This window comes from Synchiropus splendidus, chromosome 3, assembly GCF_027744825.2.
Source record: "Synchiropus splendidus isolate RoL2022-P1 chromosome 3, RoL_Sspl_1.0, whole genome shotgun sequence".
Taxonomy (NCBI): Eukaryota; Metazoa; Chordata; class Actinopteri; order Syngnathiformes; family Callionymidae; genus Synchiropus; species Synchiropus splendidus.
Genome location: NC_071336.1, coordinates 5,840,384 through 5,862,752, shown reverse-complemented (window position 1 = coordinate 5,862,752; position 22,369 = coordinate 5,840,384). Strand labels below are relative to the sequence as shown.

The 22,369-nt window shown below is 41.0% G+C and overlaps 1 protein-coding gene across 8 annotated transcripts in view; it reads right to left on the bottom strand.

The window, feature by feature from the left end:
* rgs12a (regulator of G protein signaling 12a) overlaps nucleotides 1-21,729 on the bottom strand; it is a 38,542-nt gene extending 16,813 nt beyond the window's left edge. For 2 of the 8 annotated variants that reach the window (XM_053860555.1, XM_053860556.1), the window contains exons 1-5: nucleotides 21,593-21,729; nucleotides 18,942-20,757; nucleotides 16,669-16,761; nucleotides 1,890-1,911; nucleotides 888-920 (exon numbers count right to left, since the gene is read on the bottom strand). In XM_053860555.1, coding sequence (XP_053716530.1) covers nucleotides 888-920; nucleotides 1,890-1,911; nucleotides 16,669-16,761; nucleotides 18,942-20,717 — 1,924 coding nt within the window. In that variant the 5' untranslated portion in view covers nucleotides 20,718-20,757; nucleotides 21,593-21,729. Of the gene's footprint in view, nucleotides 1-887; nucleotides 921-1,889; nucleotides 1,912-5,433; nucleotides 5,794-13,807; nucleotides 14,052-16,668; nucleotides 16,762-18,941; nucleotides 20,758-21,592 lie in introns of those variants that run through there. The other 6 variants (XM_053860557.1, XM_053860558.1, XM_053860560.1 and 3 more) reach the window with 5 other exon arrangements.
* Between the last annotated feature and the right edge of the window lie 640 nt (nucleotides 21,730-22,369).

The window sequence follows — 22,369 nt, the reverse complement described above, 5'->3', positions numbered from 1 at the left end:
TGTGCTATATAAGTCCTCCTTCCCTCGCTTGCAGTAATTTGTAACACTTGCATGTTACAAATTACATACTCCAATTTGTAGGTGTTCTCACCTCAATTTAAAAAAAACAATGTGTATTTATATGAAATCCAAATGTAGTCCAGAATTCTGCATAGCTGTCGCCAGTACATAGATGAATTGACATTTAACAAACCCTCAATCACTTTAGAGGAGCTTATAGGAGCAACAATATCGTCGGCAATTTCACAACGCTCCTCTAAAAACTTAGACACAGTGGTGCTTTCTACTATGATCAGTGGCAGCTTTGACCATTGTTGATGAATGAAGATGGGAATGTCCTATTATCTAACCATCTGTATGTTTCCACAGTAATACTGTCCCGCACCATTTGTATAAGTTTGTTTACGCTTTTTAAAGCGGGGTTCAGAGCACCACCGCTACCCATGAATAGGCAGCAGCAGGGGTGTTTGGTGTAGTCACCCTCACTTCTTTCTTTTGCACACATGGTGAGAGTCTCAGACCAGTCGATACTAAAGCAGTGCTGTAAATTTGAACTGCTGTGATATTTTCTTGTTGTTCAGAAACCAGATGATTTCAAAAGTATCTGGACAACTTACAACAATTCCAGGGCTGTGCAGAAAACTGGTAATCTTTGAAGAATTTCCTACACATTTTTTGCAATATGCCTCAACTTTGAGTTTTCAGATTTATTAAAAAGAAAAGTGGCTTTCCCTTTACTGTAAGTAAAGTCAGATCTATTATCACAAAACTCACTAATCCACAGTAAATCTATGAAAACACACCTATGGATCTGAAGGGAGAGGAAAAGCAGGGCATAGTTGGGGAAAACATGGCTGTCAGGTGAGGGACTTCAAACTGCAGCATACCTGTGATTGTGGCGGCAGATGGCCACTTTTGAACTGTAGAAGCAGGTGTTGAGAGCATGGGACAGAAAGGAAAATAAAAAAGACAGCAGGTTCAATATGGACCTACTGTCTTGCTTTGGTTCTATTGGAGCTGAGAGATCAAAGGAATAAGATAATGTGCACTGTGTTGGTACACGAGAGGAATCATACAGGGAAGGCACCATTCTGGCATTTTCAGACGTGGATTACATGTTTAACATATTAAGAACATATTGAAGGGAGTTTGGCGTTGCATCAAAAACTCATCCACTAAATGTGTATGTGTTGTGTAAGTAATACAAGTAAATTATGTTGGAAATTGTTAAGACCGTTGCATAACAATTCAAATATATCTGAATGTTACTCTCTGGTAAGACAAGGCATGATGAATTATATTTTACTACCGTGAGATCAACTCCTGACATAAGTACTAGTCTGGACTGGTGGTGCGCAAAAATCAAGCATGGGCTTAAAATCCGGTCTGGATTTAGCCCTTTTATGTGCCAGGTGTACAATTCTAATCAGAAATCTGTTAAAGGAACTGCCTGGCGAGTTGTGTCTTAGTTGTCAGTGATGTGTGAGAACACAGGGTGCCTATATGGACCATATTGCGCGCAGCAATATGAGCGTGTCGCTTCAGAGAAACATGTTTGATCTCCAGCTTCAGTAACCTGAGGAGAGCTGGTGGCCACAACACCATTAAATCTCTCCTGAGACTAATAGCACACACCCAAGCTCTGAGTTAACATGGGGGAAAAGCCTAAAACAGTCTGACTTTGCTATTGCGGTCCACACAAATAATTCTCATTTTATTGAGGAACTGAAAAATGAAGGAAAATGCATGCAGCTAAGGAAACCTTTCTTGAAAAGTGTTCTGAAAATCAGAGAGAGCTAAATGAAGCAGACAAGTGCAGAGGAATGAAATATTTAGGTCAGGACAACTGTTGATCATTAAAAAAAAAAAATCAAATGAAATGTACTCACCGCCATCGGAAGAAGCAGCAGACTGGAAGAGAACAAAGAGAGGCATAAGTGAGAGGCTGCCCTCATGACCCGGTGGGCTAAGAAAAGGGACAGACGGGTGGTCTGATAGTAATGTCTCTCCAGTCATCCCTCCACTGGCAGCAGCAGCTCGGTCCCAACTGTGTGTGAGCCGTTTGAAGGAGGTTGGGTCTTTGGCCCTTTCACAAACTCCATATTAATTAGTGAGAGGGTGGGCCCCCGGCTAAACCACACAACCACAGCTGTTCACACCTCCACACAGAGGCCCACCCCTCATTTTGTTTTATTCACATAAACACACAGGCCTTATTCACGTCAGCATTCCTGTAAACTGCCACCACAAAGATCAGAGCTCATCAAGACGGCACAGCCATCACCGGCTCTAGCACTCCTCCTTTCACTTGCTAATCAGATGCTCAGTGGTTTATGTGAGCAGCGATGCCCCTGAATAAAAGGCAAACGCTTAGGGGGGGGCGGGGTGTCTAAACAGCTTCACACCTACTGCTGTCCAACATTGTGTGGCATCTAGATGTTTTTAAGAACTGATCAACAAATGTTTCAGCGAATTTTGGATAACAGCCCTTTTCATTAAAGGCGGTGGAGGATATTGTATTAAAACAAGGGGAGGACAAAAAAAACATGTCTCAGCACTTGGTCCAAGAACACGGTGTGCGCTGGAGAATTCATGTATTTTCAGAGGAGTGTTTATGCACTGCCACTTCAGAGCGTGAATATTAGAGGCTCATAATACATCCAATCATGAAAACCTCAGGCAAGCTTTTCTTATGCAGTAAACATGGAGGAGAGTCGCAGCAAAGACAGACTAAGAGAGAGATCAATGAGCATACTCATTTTTACATTTGCAAAAATAAAACACAAATACACCAGGTGAATACTGATGCTGAATACTATTGACTACGCTAAAGTATAGACATCAAACACAGTCAATGCATGAAGAATAACCACTGTAAAAAAAAGTTAAAAAAAAAAACCTGAAAGTCAAAGGCAGTGTTTGAAAGCAAAGTCACCAGAAGTATTTTCACAGAATGAACATGGTTCCTGTATGACTGACCTCACCTAGACCAGACATGTCAACACATGATCCTGAGGACAGTAAGAAAGTTTTTCATATTCAACGCTCGGCTAGACATTTGAGTTAATATGTAGCTTGACGCAAACAAATTTCACCATTCACCAAAAAGATAAGTCAAACATAAGCTCTTACAATTGACCACAGAGTAACTGCCACCAGAAGACCAAGGGCCATTCATGTGCTCCATTTCAGTGGTGACCACATGTTAAATGTTCTTTCAAATGTGGCCTTCTAATTGTGTGTCACAGCATTTTACAGCTCTATCGCTGCTGATTCCAGGCATGAACACTCGACACCAAGGAATGGTGGCTGGGCCCCGGAACAGTAATCATGAGCAGACAGGATGAAGCCCCACATGAAGCCCAAAAGCGGCAAGGGAGGGACTGATCCACCGCTGACTGTTCCTTTGGAGCTAAAAACAGACAAACCTCAGAAGCCTTTTAACTACATAGTGCAGCTATGGTGATTTGCTGTAAAGAACACGGCAGACATCGGTCATCGTGACGTCAACTATGGAGCTGAACACACCAAGCCTCTGGCATTGATGTATCATTGTTAAAAAAACTAGAAAAACTGAGAGAACAAGCAGATTAAATTCCTCTTCCATGCCAACACTGGGGTGATAACTTCCCACACAAACTAGCCAGAGTAGCTGAAGTCAAACATAATTATGAAGTCTAATCCCTGTATTCAATGCACCCAGTTACTGTATGACTTTTCAGGGTGACGTTATAGTCAACCACCAGTATTTGCTTGCTTTTGGGATTGGTTCAGAACACACAGAGTAGTTAGCGCTGCACCTCATAATTGCATAATATTACAGTTTTAATGCTAAATTATCATGCCATGACACTCAGATATTTTAACATCATAACATTACATTGGGAAAAAGACTTTTTCATTAAACTGTGAACTGTATTTCACATCCATTTCCATGGTAATTATTGTCAGCCATCAGACAAACAGTTAGAAGCAATGTATTTGAGTACCTGATGGAGGACATAGAGGACATCATGTTAATTAAGCAGGCTACAACAGAATAAAGAAAAATACCTCAAACAGATGATGACTAATGTGATGAGAAACACATGTTAATCTAAATCATTAATTTGGAAATATGACCAAAATATCACTAGAGAAAGCATAGTGAGTTGCACAGTCACAGTGAGTCAAACACAAAAATGTCAACATATCATATGCGCACCAAAAAGAAGCTCAGCTGACTGGGGCACGACCAACTACGTTGGTAGGAACAAAAATGTTTTACGGTCCTACTCCTACCTCCAGTTCACTCCACTACACTATTAAACAGTTTAACTGAATTCAAGTCATTAAAATAAGTAATTCAGTCTCACAGTAACCCCACTTCAAGTATAAACATCAATTCTAAATTAAACTCTGAAACTTCTTGACAAGTTTGTTCCTACTGGCAGTGAAGTCTTCCACAAATCTTGGCTAAAATTGCCACTTGGATAACGGAAACAATACTTACTTTTTAACTTCTGCCTCTAACTTCATAATTTGTCCCAGTACCGGAAAAGTCTATTGAAAAGCTGAGGGGTTGCTGATGCTTGAAAAGTACGTACAGTGAGTGACTGACTTTGTGAACTTTGCGAGTGTTCAATTTGACTGATCTTTATGGATGTAATTTTTAACTTATATTCCTTCTTTCTCGAGTTCCTTCACAATATGTTCTTATGTCTCAGTTAAAGATCATCCTCCGTTATTTTGTTGATGCTCATAATAATAATGATAATACATTATTTTTCAGGAAAACATGCCAGCGAATGAAATACTGACTTCATCAAATTGGTGAATTCGGGACAGAACTCAAAAGACATAGTGACATGTGTTCATGAGGTTCCGCATGGTTCAGACCACACACACACCATAGGCGACCTCAACAGGCTACTGCTTCCTAGTAAATAAGTCATCTAAAATAAGGCCAAAGTGACGACCAAGACACACCGCCACCTCTTCCACACGCTCCTTTCCTCTGTTGACACCTCTGTTGACGACCTGCCCCTCTGTGGGTGGTTGTCCTTCAGATTTCAAGGATCAAATAGTGCCCAGCTGTGCATCCCCAGACGCAAATGTTTCAGAGACAAAGACATAACATCATATGGATTACCCAAACAAGACTAGCTTCTCACAATTCCATGACAAGCAAACCACCAGGCACTCAACAGATAGCCAGCTTTCTTATCTCAGAGTCACAATCTTTTATCACAATCGATCTCATATCATCCACTTGGACTTGAGGCAAGAACGATAGTATCACCTTGAAAACCACCAACCAAGTTCACTTCACATCAAACAGTTGTTTTAAGCGAGGGACAGGTAACAACAGATCAAGGAAAAAACAGCTGACTGAACAAAAGCAGTCTCCTGGATAGGAGAGGAGGCTTGGGCAACAAGCGTTACATTACTTACAGAGTTGAAGTTCCAGTACCTCTTGAAGGAAAGTCTCTTTTTGAGACTCATTGTTCCCCAGTCAACTACCCAACCAGCTCACAGACGAAGTATGTGTGTGCAGACGCATACCTGAAAATTCCCCACCCAAAAACTCTGCGAGCCATGTCTGTACAAGTCAGAGAGAGGGAAACAGAGGGAGGGAGAGCTCAAATTTAACATAGAACTGGACAGAAAAAAGAAGCGGAGGAGTGGGGGGGTGGATAAATGAGAAAAGAAAGATTCCCTTACACTGCAGTTGTTACCATAGCAACCATTCCAACAATACATACATCCTCTAGCACAGTGGCATAAAAGAGCCAGATGAACACACACGCGCGCACAGAGTTTCAGGAAACCACAGAGGCTTTCCCCCTCTTTTCTCGTCAGTTTGGGGTTCACTCTTACATGTAGGTTAGAAGAAAATAGAGTCAGTCTTAATTAAAACCACACGGGCCTTGTTGAATCAAAGTTTGGTATCTTGAAGTTTATGCTCACAATGTCATTATCTTCTGCGACAACTCCTCCTACCAGTGCCATTGCATCAAGCAGTGTTCTCTGCAAACAATTCTTAGTCATGGACCAAAAAAAGCAAACGGGTTTTAATTCTGGCACAGCTCTCTGTCCATGCTGTGATTCTGTGCCGCCACCGTTTTGGCAGATCTCTACAATTAATCTGCCGGCTGTTTTTAGACCCACTTTTATCCTGAAATGACAAATGGTTAGCTTCGAGTTTCCCCCAAATGTTTTTCTATTCATTTGGCTGGAATAATGAAACGGATATAGAGAACGAGCATTCCGCAGTAAATCCATTCCATTCCATTTGTACTTCATATTGTACTCTAAGTAACTCACAAACAGAAAAAAACAGCAGTTCTACAGTGGAGTTTACATGTTCTGAATATTGTGATTAACTGTTTTGTATCCAATATATTGAATACCCATCAAATCAACAAAATATTCCATAACATAAGGTGCGCCTCCCCATGGCTTACCTACCCCCTACCCTCTGCCTTTTTTCTTTCTTCTTTTTTACCTGACGTATTGCCCATGGCGGCAGGATATTATGCAGAAGGCGGGACCCGTGCTTGAATTGACTGTGTAATGCATCAACATGCAACATCCACTTTACCAGCATCATACACTTGATATTGTATGTTTATTGCAGCAAACACACAATGATGGGGCATTCATGATATTTGTTTATTTATTTATTTGAATCTTAAGTAGTTACTTTTGGACGCAAACCTTTAGATAATTTAGATGTCATGGAAATTCAGGTACTTGTGTCCTTTCAACTTCAAAAGCAATCTGTTTGGTAGCTCAACAAAACAGCCTTGGTTCTGCAAAACAGTGAACTTTTATGCTTCCATTTCAAATTAGCAGCAATGTAGGCCTTTCCAAGATGATATCAGCTATCAGCTAGAGTTGAACTAACACTACCAGGAGAGAAGCAAATATAGAGTTATGGTATGCAGGTGACAAGTTGTTTTTTTTCAGTTATTGTTTCTATAGTCATTGCCACTATCCAGAACCTGGGAATCGGAATTGGCACTCAACCTGACTATAAGTGCAACGACTGCATCCTCATTGTAACATGATGTCAAGCTGCAATGAACACAGAGGAGAGCCCATGCGTCGGCTCTGAAACTACGAATATTTATAAAAAGCTCAATCAGCAAGTGAGTTTGACCCGCTTAAAAAAAACTTAAATAAAAAAAACATCAAATTGTGACTCGATCGATGTAATCAGGTCTAACTTTGGTCAGAATTTGGTCAGTCCTCACTGTGACAATATTCATATGTAACATGTCATGTGACTATTCAGTCAAATAAATCATTCCTTTCTTTCATGTTGGTCCACACAATTTAGCAAATGCAAATATAGTGTTCGGTATACAAAGGACGTGTCAGCGTCAAGCGTCAATCATAAGTAAATACAAAGCTAAAACTACAACGGTACGATACAATATAACGGGGTGACATAGTCTGGTTTAGTCATGATGAAATGTTGGAAGCACATGAGGTTTTCTTACAACACCTTGGCCAAAGAACAGAACCATGACCCCACTCCTGTGTATACATCAACAAATGAAGATCCAATGAAAGGGAAACTACTGTCTGACATTAAAGTCCTGGCTAGAAATGAAACACCTTGTCTCAAAAAAAGCTATGGTGGACAGTCATTCATACATTCCTTAGATGCTGATGATTCAGGGCATCTCACATCTCACATCATCTATGCAGGTGTTGCCATGTTAGCTACAAGACATGAGTCACAGGAAAGAAAAGATAAAAAGGGTGCATAGGATGTCTAGCTTCGTCTTGTGATTCATTGAATGAATCAGGCCATCTACCAAGCGCGATGGCGCAATTTGTCATTTGAACTTTCACATGGGCAAAGCAGCTGATGAATGAAGATTCTCTTTGAATGTACTTTTCAAATGATGTGTTCCAGTGAGCCAGCAGTCGTTTCTGACGAATGGTTATGTAGAGAAGTTCAAGGTCGCAACACAAGCGTTTATTATTTGGCAAATATTTTCACAAAGTACACCTTTGGTTTGAAGAGCAACCATAGGCATTCAACTTTGGGTTTCATGACAGAGTCTCAACTGAAAAGCCTTAAAGAAAAAGAACAGTTATCTGACATTTGATAACTGTCCCCGAAAATAACATCCTCACTTACAGTCCTTCCTTCTGAGTTAGAGGGTGTGGTCACTGATAAGAGAGGGGAGCACATTAACAGACTAAACAATTTGTGTCATGCAAAGAAGGAAAAAAACGTAATGAGGGGAAGATTTTATTAAAGGAAGGAGACTTTTTAAATATGAGGACGGAAACTGTTCAACTGTGTAATTGACTAACTTTAGCTTGTGAGTAATAGTTGAGGTTAATTTGTTCAGTAGAAACATGTACACAACTAAACCCCACAGGTTTAGTATCAGCATCATGTTTCTCTTTTGAGAGCAGATGAAACAAACACAATGAGCCAAGCACATGCTCCAGCTCAAATGTACAAGTAAATATGTGTTAGAAAAAAAGATGTTTTATGTTCATGTTTTAAATTTTTTATTTTATTTTAAATGTTCAACATTTAAAATAAAACGGCAAAATCCATCTAATAACATGGAAAGCATTATCTTACAGTGATTTCATATTTTGTGACCAGTGTCCAACAATATTACATCACCTTAATAGTTAAACTGAAAACTTCAATCGCAATCAACCCTTGTCTATGATGGAATGTGGTTTTCTTTAACCTACAATCTAGTGCAGATGCGCCAGTGAAGTTCAGATGATATGCATTAGAGTAGGAGCCACTCCAAATCGCCACCTTAATCCAATGATCGATGTTAATCCACGGACTAACCAGTAAGCCACAACAGATGGTTTCGGATCACCTGCTGTCTGGACGCATGTCATTGATTTGTCCACCTTTTCGAGTGTCTTTTAAAAACTCTGCCACTGAATGAAAATTGCATAGGATGCCAAACACTGGAACACTGAGGAACAATGTATGTTATAATAATATAGTGTATAATTATTTTGTGCCTGCTCACCAACCCATCCAAAAACATTTGTAGGCTGATAAACATTTGATGTTACTAACAGACAGATTGACTTAAATTAATAATGCAGGGATCTAATTGTTTTCACTGCCGTGATCTTGGAGCTGCGCAGCTGTCTTCATGAGGAGAAAAGCGAGTAGGAAAGACGCTGATTTTTCTGAAGTTACTGAAAATCACCAGACTATTCATTGATCATTTTTGACGCCTAGATCTCTACTTCTGTTCAACAAGTTATGAGAGAAGTATGGATAAGTCAAGACGCTTTGTATTATGCAGCTTGTTTCCATTATTTTCTTGTAAAATAAACACGTTGAGACTCTTTCATGGTTACTTCTGGCTGTGAAACGCCACATGCTGTTTCAGCCGAGGCGGCGTTCCGTCATCAGTTAAAAACTGAGTTGACGATGACTCGTAGTGTCAAGAAGTGACAAATAAATAAGGTGGTCAAGCAGCTGGTGGCAAATTCATTTCGGGCTCACATCATCACAGAAGACATAAACCGCAGTGTGAAAAGCCCCTTAGAACGGGATCAAGTCCGCAGCCAAAACCCGACTCACTTGACTTTTGAGCCGAACTCTTTGGGCGTACTTTTTGCGTACTTCTGGTTTCTTGTCAGCATAACAAAAATCAGATGCACTCTGTACAAAAAAAAAAAAACGAAAACAAAAAACAATGTTCTCACTCCTACAGCAGACACGGTCAAGGTTTCAGTCACAGGCCGCGAAAACAAGCTTACAGCTCTGAGTTCATTTCAATAAGTAATATTTTCTTGTCAAGCTTTTTATAATAATATTTTTTTTAAAATACAAAAACAGAATAAGCACTGGTATTTGTAAAGAATCATGCTGCTCAGCTCAATGTTGATATAACTTGCTGAAGCTTTTTGTAATTTATACTGCAAGCTTTTGGGGTGCCATTATCAGTGATTTGTCGTCTCTTTAAAGAGTAGTCAACGACAGCCATCCACTCAAAGATATTAAAAGCAAATCGCAACAGTTTGTTCAACTAAATAGTTATAGACTTAGAGTCATAAAGGGGGAACTTCTCAGAAAACTTTGGCATACATAAAGAAAACCCACATAGAATGAAACCAGAAATAAGGACCACCTCCCCTGAAATTATTATCATTGAGAGTAGGCCATGCTCACACGCTGAATGTGGATAGCTTGAGGTGGTTTAACCACATAAGATGCCACCACACCCTCTCATGGCTATTTTTCTTCCATAAAGTCGCAAAAGGACTTTCCAACTTGAAACCTGACCCTTGTAATTAGTCTGGTCTCTCTTTCCCCGATCCCCACCTAATATACCCAAAACTGGGAGTGAAACTCTGAAATGTGATATTTTGAAGACATGCATTGAACATAACACTATAAGGTTGATAATAAAACAGCATATGTGATCATTTCAGTGAGCAGGGAGACAATTGTTGGAAACCAAAATTAAGCATGTTGAACATCAGTTCTTGGTTCTGGCATATTGGGCGACGGACTTTCTCAACATATTTGGTGTCTACAGGACATGACAACAAACACAAGAAATGCCATCCAAGTGGCGCAAGATTGAATCATCCCTGTTGCCATCTGTTAGCAATCCTGTTATGTCACATGATAAAAGAGTTTGACTGCCTGGAGCCAATTCTCCTTTCCTGATGCCATGACACACGCAGCAGGTTACAACACGTTCACAGTACAGGAATACGCTGAAAACAAGCAGGCGACCTTCATATCATGTTATACTAAATCAGGATTTTGTATAAAGTCAATTTTGGATGTGGTTATCTATTTATGATTGTAGAAGGCAGGTGTTGGATATTTTAATCTCAGGATTGAGCTCAGGATAGAGTCTGAGGAAAGGGGGTCAGACCTCAGAGTTCAAATATAGCTTGATCAGCCACCACCTGCCTCCCAGCCTTCGGCCAGGCAGTCTGAAGGGGGAAGACCTTGTTTAAAATCATTTAAATGACACTTGGAGAGACTTAAAAATACACTACTACTACACTCTACTACAATGTACTACACACAGTACATTATAACTGGTCAGAAAAAAATGTAAACACCATCAGCAGACTTGAAAACGAAAATTATGCACATTTTAATCCATCAATTTGCAAATTCACTAACCGAATATATAAATAACCTCAGTTTCAATTGATCATTTTATCTCAGCTGTTTTTCTCGACATCTGTGTTTAATATTAAACAATTCAGTTTCTCAGTTGCTGTTAAATCTCAAATGCTGTTAGATTTCGTAACCAAAGGTAACGTATCTGCCTTGTTGTTCCATTGAACGCACATGCAATTCTGTCTCCAAATACGCACATTTATTTTGAAATGTACATTTGGAATACTATGAAAGAAAAATAGAGTTTAACTGGTGGACCGTTGACTTTCATGAACCATCATCAAAAAGACAAGGGACATGCCAGCCAACTGTGCAGGTAGCTGTCTCTGCCAGCTACATAATCACTTGTCAGATGCATAGGTTAGTTTCAACATGGCTGATCACATTTTGTAATTGTCACCAGTCTGACATTAATAAAGTGTGTGTGTGTGTATATATATATATCCACGTGTGAATGAATGAATGTTTATTTCAATCTCCTGTAATACATTGACTTTTGGTTTTGGTTTCTTACATTACACTACATTCTGCTCCATTATATATACTGTAAGCTTAATGTCTTCAAACTCTTCAGAGATTGAAAAAAGGAATAGTGAATAACAATTCTTAAATTCTCTGCCCCTATTTTATGTTTTCTTCCACTAATTTTTCCTATAATTCCATGTGTAGTTTTAATGTGATCTTTCTTGTGGCAGGCTAGTCTAGTTACTGTTACGATCTAATAAGTTTAACACCAATATCACATGACACGCCCCTTTTTCACAGCTGCTTGTAATGGAGCAGCAAGTGGAGCCAAGGGCCTGGTCTAATGAGGGTCTACACCTCTCTAGGATTCAAACAAAAGCCTCCTACATCAGAGCTATTGTTGCTACTGTGTGAGCTAGCCGGCTATTATCCAGGCATGGTTTCATTTGTGAAACCAGCACTGGAGCTCCTTGTCACAACACACAATGCTAGTGTGGTTCAACAGAACTCTCGAATATAAATGCAGCACAACTCAATGTGTAAAGATGAGTCATTGACTTGATTAAATCGAGAGAACAGGGGAGATCTTTCCCTCCATCCTTCCTGCTCAGTCAAAACCTTGACACCAAGGTATCTCTTATGTTCCAATGATTTCTGGAACAACTGCTGTTTAACCACTTCTCAAGGAATGTGGAGAAACTTATTCACAACATGCTCATCAGACATATTAAACAAGACCTCAACATGCTTATTCAAGATTTGCACCTGGCCTGATGAAGTACTTGGGCAGTTTGTTCTCTCCAATCCTTTCCAGTTTAAACAAGCAAAACTGACTCTTTAACGGTTAATAACATCAATTAAATGTGCCTTGGTTTGTCCGTGCCACAGGTGTTGCACATGAGACTAGAATATGCAGACTGCCGTCTCCAAGACATGTCTTAACTACTGCCACACTGGTTATAAGCACGAACGCCGGGCTTCTCTGCATAAACTCCACGCCCAGAGTGTTAGATTCCCTTTCAGTGAGGCAGAGCAGCAAAAAAACACAGCACATCTTGCTGGTCACAGTGTGGTTGCACAACTTAATTCCGAACACTTTCATATTCGCAGATAATGTCGACTGTGTGACAACACGCCATAGAACAGTGTTAAGAGAGGATGAGGCTGCACATATTTTCCATGGCAAGTTTGTTCAAAGAGCAAGCTCAGCAACCAGAGCCACATCTGGTAATCCGGCTCCTGGCTGTAACATCTCCATTCCCACAATAACTGTTTGTCTCATCATTGTGAACGCACTAAAATTATTAGTGGGCACAGTCATTTGAGGTGACAACATTGTATCAGCTGGGTGCTAGAGGTACAGAAGAGTTTCCTGAGAGACCAAAACTCAAGAAGCAGTTGAAGATGGAAAATCTGCTTTCAATGAGGTGCCCTAATCTATACCCCACTGTAAGGTTCCCACAGCATGTTGCAGTTCATTTAAAGAAACTTTTCAAAGAGTGCCAGCTATAGTGGTACAGTTAAACATCAACATGCAACATTACAGTAGTGAAGACTAGTTTTTGCTGAATGGATTAACCAAAAACAGCAGGCACAAGGTTAGTTCGTTATCGCTTGGCATCCATTAAGGAGACAGGGCATGTGAATGACATGCTCTCCCGTTTTTAAAGGGGATACCACAATTGCTGATAAGCCACAAACACATTTCTAGACACAAAACACAAAACTAGATTCAAGATGGCAAAAGGATAAACAAGCAGAATAGGGGCACGTCTCCCCGAACACAAATGGGGCAATAAAACCACAGCAATTTGAAGCGTTGGGTTACTAACTAGGCACGGTTTTCATGTGAGTCCTGAAAATGAACATTCATTCAGGATATTTTCCTCCAAGAGATAACCATTGACCTCCACTTCCCAGTGCCATGAAGCAATTTAAGTGCAACAATACTGAATACAGTGAATTTTCATTCATGTCTTCAATATGCCACATGTTGACCAAATCGCAATTTGATGTTGATAGTAGTTATGTGTGAGCATCGACACAAAAGCTGCAACTCTGAAAACATTCCCGAGACAGACCGCACAAGAGATTTATACCACTCAAACAAAGTGAAACAGTATCAATGCCCAACAGACAAGCAGGAACATGGTCGGACCACATGATATGATAAAGCCTCCAGGATCTCAGGGAACTTACAGAGTTGAATGTTAAAGTTGGCTCCATGGATGGCGCCTTGATTGGCTCGTCTGTCAGCGCTGCTCCACACGCTTGGTGTGTGTAAAGGAGCCCATCCGCTGGAGATCCGCAGAGCGTGTGCTCAACTCTTTTTGCAGTGCTGAGACACAGAGCTCAAGAGAGCGTGCAGGAGAGCTGAAAATCCTGACAGCTACTGGGAGTTCAAAGGCTCCCTCTCTTCCTCAGCTGCTGGTTCCGCACCCTCTCTCCCTCACCGCTTCTCTCTCTCTCTTTCCCTCTCTGTGCTGTAAATTCCTCCCTATTTCCTCTGTGTTTACCTCCCTCCCTGTCCCTTGAGTCTTTGTGCCTTCCCTTGGTTTCTGACACACCCACAGGATAGATTTGTTACCCAAAGGCATGGAATATGGGTAGCTAGCACTATGTGAGGGGGAAAGAAAGTTCACAGTTGAAGTGAAAGAGAAGATACAAAAATATTCGGCTAAGAACTGATGACAGAAAAAACAATATATACGTAAGTACGTCAGACAAACCTGTGTTTAAGCATGTGTAGGATGACACAGCTGAACCTCTTCAATTCCACAAGCACCTTGTGTTGGAAAAGTACCCATTTAATCATGTTATTATTGTGTGGCATAGAGTGCAGGCAGACAACTGTATTCCTCCCTATCCTGTTATAAGATGTTATAAGGTTCAAGTATTTTGGTTCATGATAAATTCAAGTATCAATTTTAAGGCTATTGACAGGGGACCACCTGCCCTCTCACAGAGTGAACAGTTAAGATCATTATGATTAACTGGTATTTATTAAACCATTGCTTTACATCTCACCATTCCGTAAGCCTGCCATTTTTTTCCAAGATAGTGTTTCAGAAGTTTGCTGGGTCTGCAGATATGACATTGTAGTATAGTGTAGGTCTGCGCAAATGAGGTAGTCAAAAGAAGGAAAATGCTCTATGGTATCAAGGTGTGGTGGGACGTGGGCTCATTTGCTTGACAAGCCGTGTGGAAAGCACAAAGCAGCACATTCCTCGACATGCTCAAACATAAGAGGATCTGACGACAAAAGCTTTGTGCGCATCAAAATAGCCTTCATCAGAGAAGAAAAGATTCTGCACAGAATTACATTACTGCTTTCCTCTGCTGTTGAGCCAAAGAAGGTACTGGGATTCTGTGTGTGCCTTGCTGACTTGATGCGTGGGCTGGAACAGCTACGTGGCTTGGAGATGGGTAGAAAAATAACAACCAACGTGTCTGCTCTAACTGCCATAACCAATTGTTCTAACCTTTGGAGGAAGGGAGTATACGAATAAGACGACTGCTTTGTGCACGGAAACCAGTGGCATCTTGTCAGGTGTGATCTTTTTATTCAAATATTACGAATTATAACAACAGAAAAACAATGATCTTCAAGATCATTTCTGACTATAGAATTATTGTGTATATGGGTTTAGTGTTAATTCCATCATGCAACAATTCATCTTTGAGAAGTGCCCACTATGAAGCACAGCTCTTTATATGACAATCATATTGCACTGATCCACAAGGAAGCACAGCACAAATAATCAGACACTTGTTAACTATTCGATGTCATTCCCATTTTGATAAAATGCTTTTGGAACAGTCAAATTGATGAGCGACATGCTCTCAGTTACTCTGATGACACATGAAAAATGGTAGACAAATCCTTAATTTCACAGGCTTATGCCACACTTGGTCTTGTGAAAAAAAGTCATATAAATGAACAATAAAACAAATGAGGTGTGGTGTAGAGTAAAAATAGCTGAATGGTGATCATTTCATCAAAAGACATTCACTCATGCTCAAACATCAACAACTTCAGTCTGCTGTTACAGTTTGGCGGCAGTAGCTATGACCGCTGGTCGCAGACATGACTATATCACAGCAGTCAATATTTTTTACAGACTTTAACGGACAGTCAGGTCATATCTTTCTAAGTAAAAAGGTAAATGTAACAAGCAAAAGTCAGATATATTATACAGAGTAGGAAAAACTAAAACGTAATACAAGTCATACAAGGTGGTAGCCACAGCTCTACAATTTGTTGGAGACCAAGGGACTTTATAGAAGACTTGTGAAACAGATGGACTAGTAATAAAAGTGAATATGAAAGTGGAAACTCTGCAACTGACGTAACCTTTTACAGCCATCTTTAATCTTGCGGCTGCACATCTGGAGCACATCGCGCTGAATCCTAAGCCTCATAGCAACAAGTCATGTTTTGTGTTAGTTTGGACATTTCTAAGGAGAAGATTTGTGTGGCTGGTGTGCTCTTTAAATACAACGTGAGGCCTGCAGGTGTAACTGTGCCACTGTTGATATACAACGCTTAATCAAGTTCATCTTTGTGTCTTGTCTGGTGACTGTTTTAACACACAGAGGTTGGGATTATTTTGGGATGAGTTACAATCATGCACAGAGCACCAGGGAAGGAAAGCACAACCCGCGCAACATTAATATCGGAGAATGCGGCCATGATATTCAGTGGAGCAGCAATGCTCATTAGCGAGGGCAAACAAGACCATGCATCCAACACATACAAAGGCCACTTTGTGATTCCACCAGTACTGCAAGTGTAGCAGCAAGCAACCAGTTGAAGGCAACGTAAATGAAAGGTTGAGACCGAGCAAAAAGTGGAACAGAATAGGGGGGATGGTGAGAATAAGCATCCATTTGGATGACCATTTCACAAACTAGCTGACGACTGAACAACTGCTAGCAAGACTTCACACTCTAAGGCCACATTGAAACAAAACAGATCTTTCTTAGAAAACATTATGGTACAATAACAACGACAGGTGAGTCATTACATCGCACACTCAACTCAAGAACTTGTCACCCACCTCAAGGTCATCCAGGGATCTGGCCATGCTTAGACGTTTAGATGAGCGCCGCCTGGAGGCACGTAAAACACCCATACCCCACATCCTTGGGCCCTACGACGAAGAGAAACATTAGCAGTAGAATGATCTGCCAAAAGAAGTGTTGCAAACAAATTGGCACTCACATGCCGAATAGATTTGTTTTGAGTGTTGGTATCCTGGGAAAAAACCCCACCTCCCAGTGAGCTCTTTACTGTATGTAGCTTTAGGTTTGTTACATGAAGTTGTACTATTCATTTCAATTTCATTGTTGGTGAGGTTGAGGCGGATATAAGAGTTGTACAGAGATTCTGTCAGTTCAAGAGTAAGATTATTTATTAGATTACACTGGGCATTACCCAGCCGCAGTAGGGAGGTAATCCTCTCATTTTTATGTCACCTCTAAAGGGAGGAGACTAGATGAGATTGTTCAAGCCAAGTCTCTAATGAGGGACAGAGCTGTCATTCTTTACTCAAGGGAGCCACCAACCACGCAAGATTGCAAGATGCATGTTTGGCGATTGATTTTATACTTTCGATTGTATGTGTATTAAAAGTTCAGTTCACGTTCGGAACCAAGTGGTTCAGAATCCAAACGAGTAAATTGCCAATTCTTCCCAAACCTCCTTAAATCTTGATGATCAGAAATCAGAGCACCGTCAGAATGTAATCCACTGTGCTTCATTCTGTTACTAACACATACTAAAAAGTTCCTTTAAATATATTCAGTTGTTTTTCTTAACGAACAGACAAACAGCAACAAAAGAACAACTTCTCAAGCTAAATGGAATTGTAATTACAGTTGATGACTCAGTTAACATAACAACATAAAACAGAGAGGAAGAAGTAGTGCTGTCGCTGCTTTTGCTATCTACAAAAAGAAATTTCAGCTCAAGCTAAAGATGTGTCTTATGTTGAGTTGCAGTGAAGGCGCTGCACATAATTGCAGTTCCATGCCATACTGTAGTTTCCCAGGCCTCCAAAGAGTCTCCTTTCTGCTCAAATGAAGCTGATGAAGAAAAGAAACAACCCACATTTCCCATGTTGTAGGTGGGTTATTTGGCAACGCGCACTTTTGCGCAGTTGTTTTTAATGAGAGAAGGAAAGCTTAGTCCAAGCTAGTTCCAATCCACACCTACGGGCAGGGTTATTTAGGACACAAGTCGCACCCAGCATTAGCATGGATTCCACCAAGTGCACAATTTTGTCAGTCCTCAGAACCTTTAGACATCTGATGTCACCAGAACTGATTCATATATGCTAATAGTTAGAACATTTACGTACTATTTTATATCAATCCAGCGAACAATAATCATCACTATAGAATCACTCTGCCATATCCAAATATATCTACATCCAACTAATCATTATTTTCTGCTGCAATGTAACAACCCGTTGAGAGTTCACTTACATAAAGTGAATGATAATTTCTAAAGAATCTTTTTCCCAGTCAGTAGGTCTGCACATGAAAATAAAACACGCCCCTCTGATGATGAGTAATTATTTTAAATAGTATTAACTTGCACACCATATATTGTCTTGTTCCAACTCATTTGATCTTTTAAACTCGATTTATGCGACACTTAATTGAGTAAAGCCTGGTGTCGTGACCAAGCTTATCAGTGCGCTTGGGTTTGCCCCCACCGTGGACAAATAGCAACCTCGTGTGTACAATGATGTGAATAGCACTTTCTTCAACCAGCACGCACTGGCCTGATCGAGTACACCAAGTCCAACAATGCACAAGTTAACGTTACCACATGCATGCGACACTCCCAGTGAAACCAGGCTTTTCAATAACAAAATTATCAGTTAAAGCGAACGAGTGATACTTAAAAGAATAAAAACAATCGACCGTGCACTGACACCTGTTGTTAGATTATCAAGTTGCAATATTATTATCAAGGTTTGTCAGTCGCGATGCCTTTTCTCAAAAGGCATTCAAATAAAAGCTTCAGGTTTGTTGAGTGTTGTTTTTCCATTTGTTAGGATAATCTGCCCAACTGACTCAATATAAACATATGCAAGTTGCAAACCATCCACCAGATGATATGCCTAATCCAGTCATTGCAATTCATGTCACAATGAGACAAAAATATTAACGGATGTTAATGTTTCAGTCACTGTACTTTCCTCCTGTTGTTGATATATATTTTGAAATTGGCCACATGTTAGTTAATTTCTTTTATCATCACATCTAATGAAAAAGCACCGTGGTGATGATGAGATCATCACCTCAGGTGAACTGTACTCACGTTTTTTGTCCCTCCACCCTTCCGCTGTTTGTCTCTCTGGTCCAAGAGTTGCTTAGTCCATTCGTCTCTGGGAGGCAACATCATGGACCCAGTAGACTGATATCTGTCTGGTGGGATCTGGCTCATGGCGGGTGGAAGGTTCTTTGGGTCATCCCCAGTGCTATCACTGGATAACCAGCTGTTGGTTGCCAGTTGGGATTCTGGGTCTCCACTGAGTGATTTGGCCCACTTTGGCTTTGAAAACCATTTTTGGCTATTTCTGAGAGGCTCTCCAAAAACATTTGTTTTTTTGCCCACCAGCAGAGGAGGTGGAGGAGGCTTGAACTGAAACTCGAGCCTTGGAGGGGGGCCTCCATAGAAACCTGTTAAGGAATCAGGGCCAGGTAGTGACTCTGAAAGAGAATGTGTGCTACTGCTGGACACTGGGTTAATTTTTTGGTCATTCTTGGTAAGATTTAGTTGAGTATAGTCTTCAGGTGAAGGATAATCCCAAGGACAGCTTGGTAGGAGGGTCTCAGGGGGGTTTCGGATTGCACAGGGGAAATCCCTGTCTGCTCTCTCCTCAGGGGGGGACGCGTTGCCAATACCACTGTCTCCATTGCTGCTGGCACTTCCCTGTTTACCAGTGCTGATATTGTCCTTCACTAGTTGCTGAGCTTCAAAGTCCAGCTTGACACGAAGCCTCTCCACAGCCTCCCCCATATCACTGTAGAGGACAGTCACAAAGTGGAGGACATCAGGGGGAGTCTGGGGGAACTGCAGGCAACCAAGGGTATCTGGATCAGGAGTGCAGTTAAAGCCAAAGCGCCCAGCAATCCCCAGATGGTCCTCATGGTTGCCCAAATCTGGATCAATAAAGAACACATGACAGGAAGCTCTCAGCGGAGCATCCTCCGGAGCACGGCCGTTGATTATATGTGCAGTAGTGACCAGGCAAAAGAACCGTGGATCCTCTGCACAAACAGCCCCTAACACAAGGTTCTCTGTGGGAAAAGCTGCCAAAACTGCCCCCATGTCATCACAAAGTCTAACACAGTCAAACATGATCTTCATCATCACAAGTGTATGTGTATCCTGCTCTGTTCCCAGCTGTCGTATTCGCTCTCGGATGGCTCCTAGACACTCCTCCTCTGACTCGGAAGTGTTGAGAATCAGTTCAGTGGAGCTCAGGTATCCCACCACTAGGGTCATATTCAAAATGCTCCAGTCTGAATTAGCCTCTGTTTCTATGAATACAGAGTCGATGTCCTCTTTAGACTGCATGGCTCCAGCGTTCCATTGTTTATACCACATCGACATGTCAGGTTCTGAGACTGGCCTCTGCTTCGAGGTCATCACATGATTTGAGTCGAAGGAAGAGTTGTTTGAATCATCAGAGATGGTGCGCAGCACTCCAGCTTTTTGGAAAAGACTTCGCTTGGGGCTGATTCCAAATTTTTCATCATTTAGAATGGGGTTTCCAATGGCTCGACCTTCAGCGTGCACCACAATCCGCAGAGGTCCAACGCAGCTGCCAATCATCTGCACCACGCTCTCATGGGAAGCGGCAGACACATCCGTTCCATTGAGAGCCATGATGCGATCCCCTTGTTTGAGTCCCACAAGGTCAGCAGGACTTCCCTCCAGGATTCCACTCAGCAAACATGGACGCTGTCCTGAAATAGTAAAGCCATATCCCGCTCGGCCCCGGATGATCTCTACACCCCGGAGTTCCCCTACATTTAAATCCAGACGTCTCCGGGCACCCTCAGGTTGTCCTTGTATCTTCATTGTCATAAATTCTTACCCCAGTCAACAGTAGTGTGCGTTTGCCATCCTGCAGAAAAAAATGGAAAACTTCAGACTTATTTCTGAGCATAGAACTCTGTCTAAACGGGTACAGAACAAAGACAAAGTTTAGATAAACAAATTACAATCCAAGAAAAAGACTTGTTTTCAATATAAACTTAAGGTTTGGTGCTACAAAGGTTACCGCACTCTTTACAAATGTGCATTTTCAGAAATTACTAGGTCGAATTTAGATATTAATATACATAAACGTAGAAAAGGGCATAGCTAACAACTTTTCAACGCTGTAAAGAGTTACAAAACAGCTCGAAAAGTACACGTAGAAGACATGCTTTGATAAAAACTTACAAAAGGTTTTTAAACAGAAAAATGCATATTCATTTCAATCGTGTGTCGAATCACTTTAGTGGTTAGTTTGTCATTAAAACGAATAGTCGTAAAACACGACGTCATACAAAACAAAAAACATATACCATATATAGTAAATACGTTTAACCATGGAGGAGCATTACTAACGATATTTCGGCATTTAATTTGATCAATAAAATGTGACATCGATCTTAATAAAACAATTACATGTCAATGTAACAAAGTCAACACGACGGGGTTTTGAGGCGCAACACAATTTAAATACATAACCTCCCCAAACACGAACAGCAGCTTGCGCTCTAACGTACTTCAACACTTTATATTGCTCAAAATCGTTTAGAATCCATTCAAAACACAATAAACCTCAGTAACGACAACAAAAAAGCGCAAGGCGGTGAAGACGGCGTCTAGCTAGTTGCTGAAAGTTCAACGGCGTAACGTGCTCAACTTTTATCAGTGGCGCTATTTTCGAGTCACAGAAAAAATGTAAATACCTGTTTGGCTGGGAAGTTTTCATCAAAACCCGTTTCCTGTAATCTCTGCCCCTTCTAACATAACAAACAAAACGCTAAATATTTCTCAGCAGAGGTTCAACTCTGGGCTGTGATTCACCGGAGCATATGGCGCCGCCTCCCTCCATTCACAAAGCGTCTTTCATAGTAACCATGACAGCGTAACGTTTCAGTGTCACGTGCGTGGCTCTTCGACCAATCAGTGCGGCGGTCACATTCGATATTCAAACGACTGGACCGTTTCTATTGGCTGTCACCGGCGAAAGCTTCGTTTGCCTACTTAAAATAGCTGAATCTATGAATTCGTATTTTAGTTGGTAAACGTTTATATAATTTCAAATTCGACCGCTAAAAAAAAATACATGGGTTTTTTAACCACTGCATTGTAGCCGACGGTCATATAGCGCATGCGTTAACTTTCTAAAAAGTAATTTTAAAATAATACATTCAAATACAGAGCACGGATCTTACCAGTATTATGTTACATGCTGTGTCCCATAATTCCTCTGCATGACCGTCTTCGGTCAGTGTCTCTTCCCCAAAAGTTCAGCACCTGCAAACCACCCGTCTGTAAACACACCCGTGTGGACAAAGTGCTTTAACGGCTTCCGTGGTCACATGGCATTTTTACCGCTCTCATGTGGTTCCACTGACATATGGAAGTCACTGAAAACAATGAGCAGACGTTTGAACAATTCTCAACAATCGAATGTGCTAATGTTCCTGCATAACAGTATGGATAGTGAACATTGTCAAACT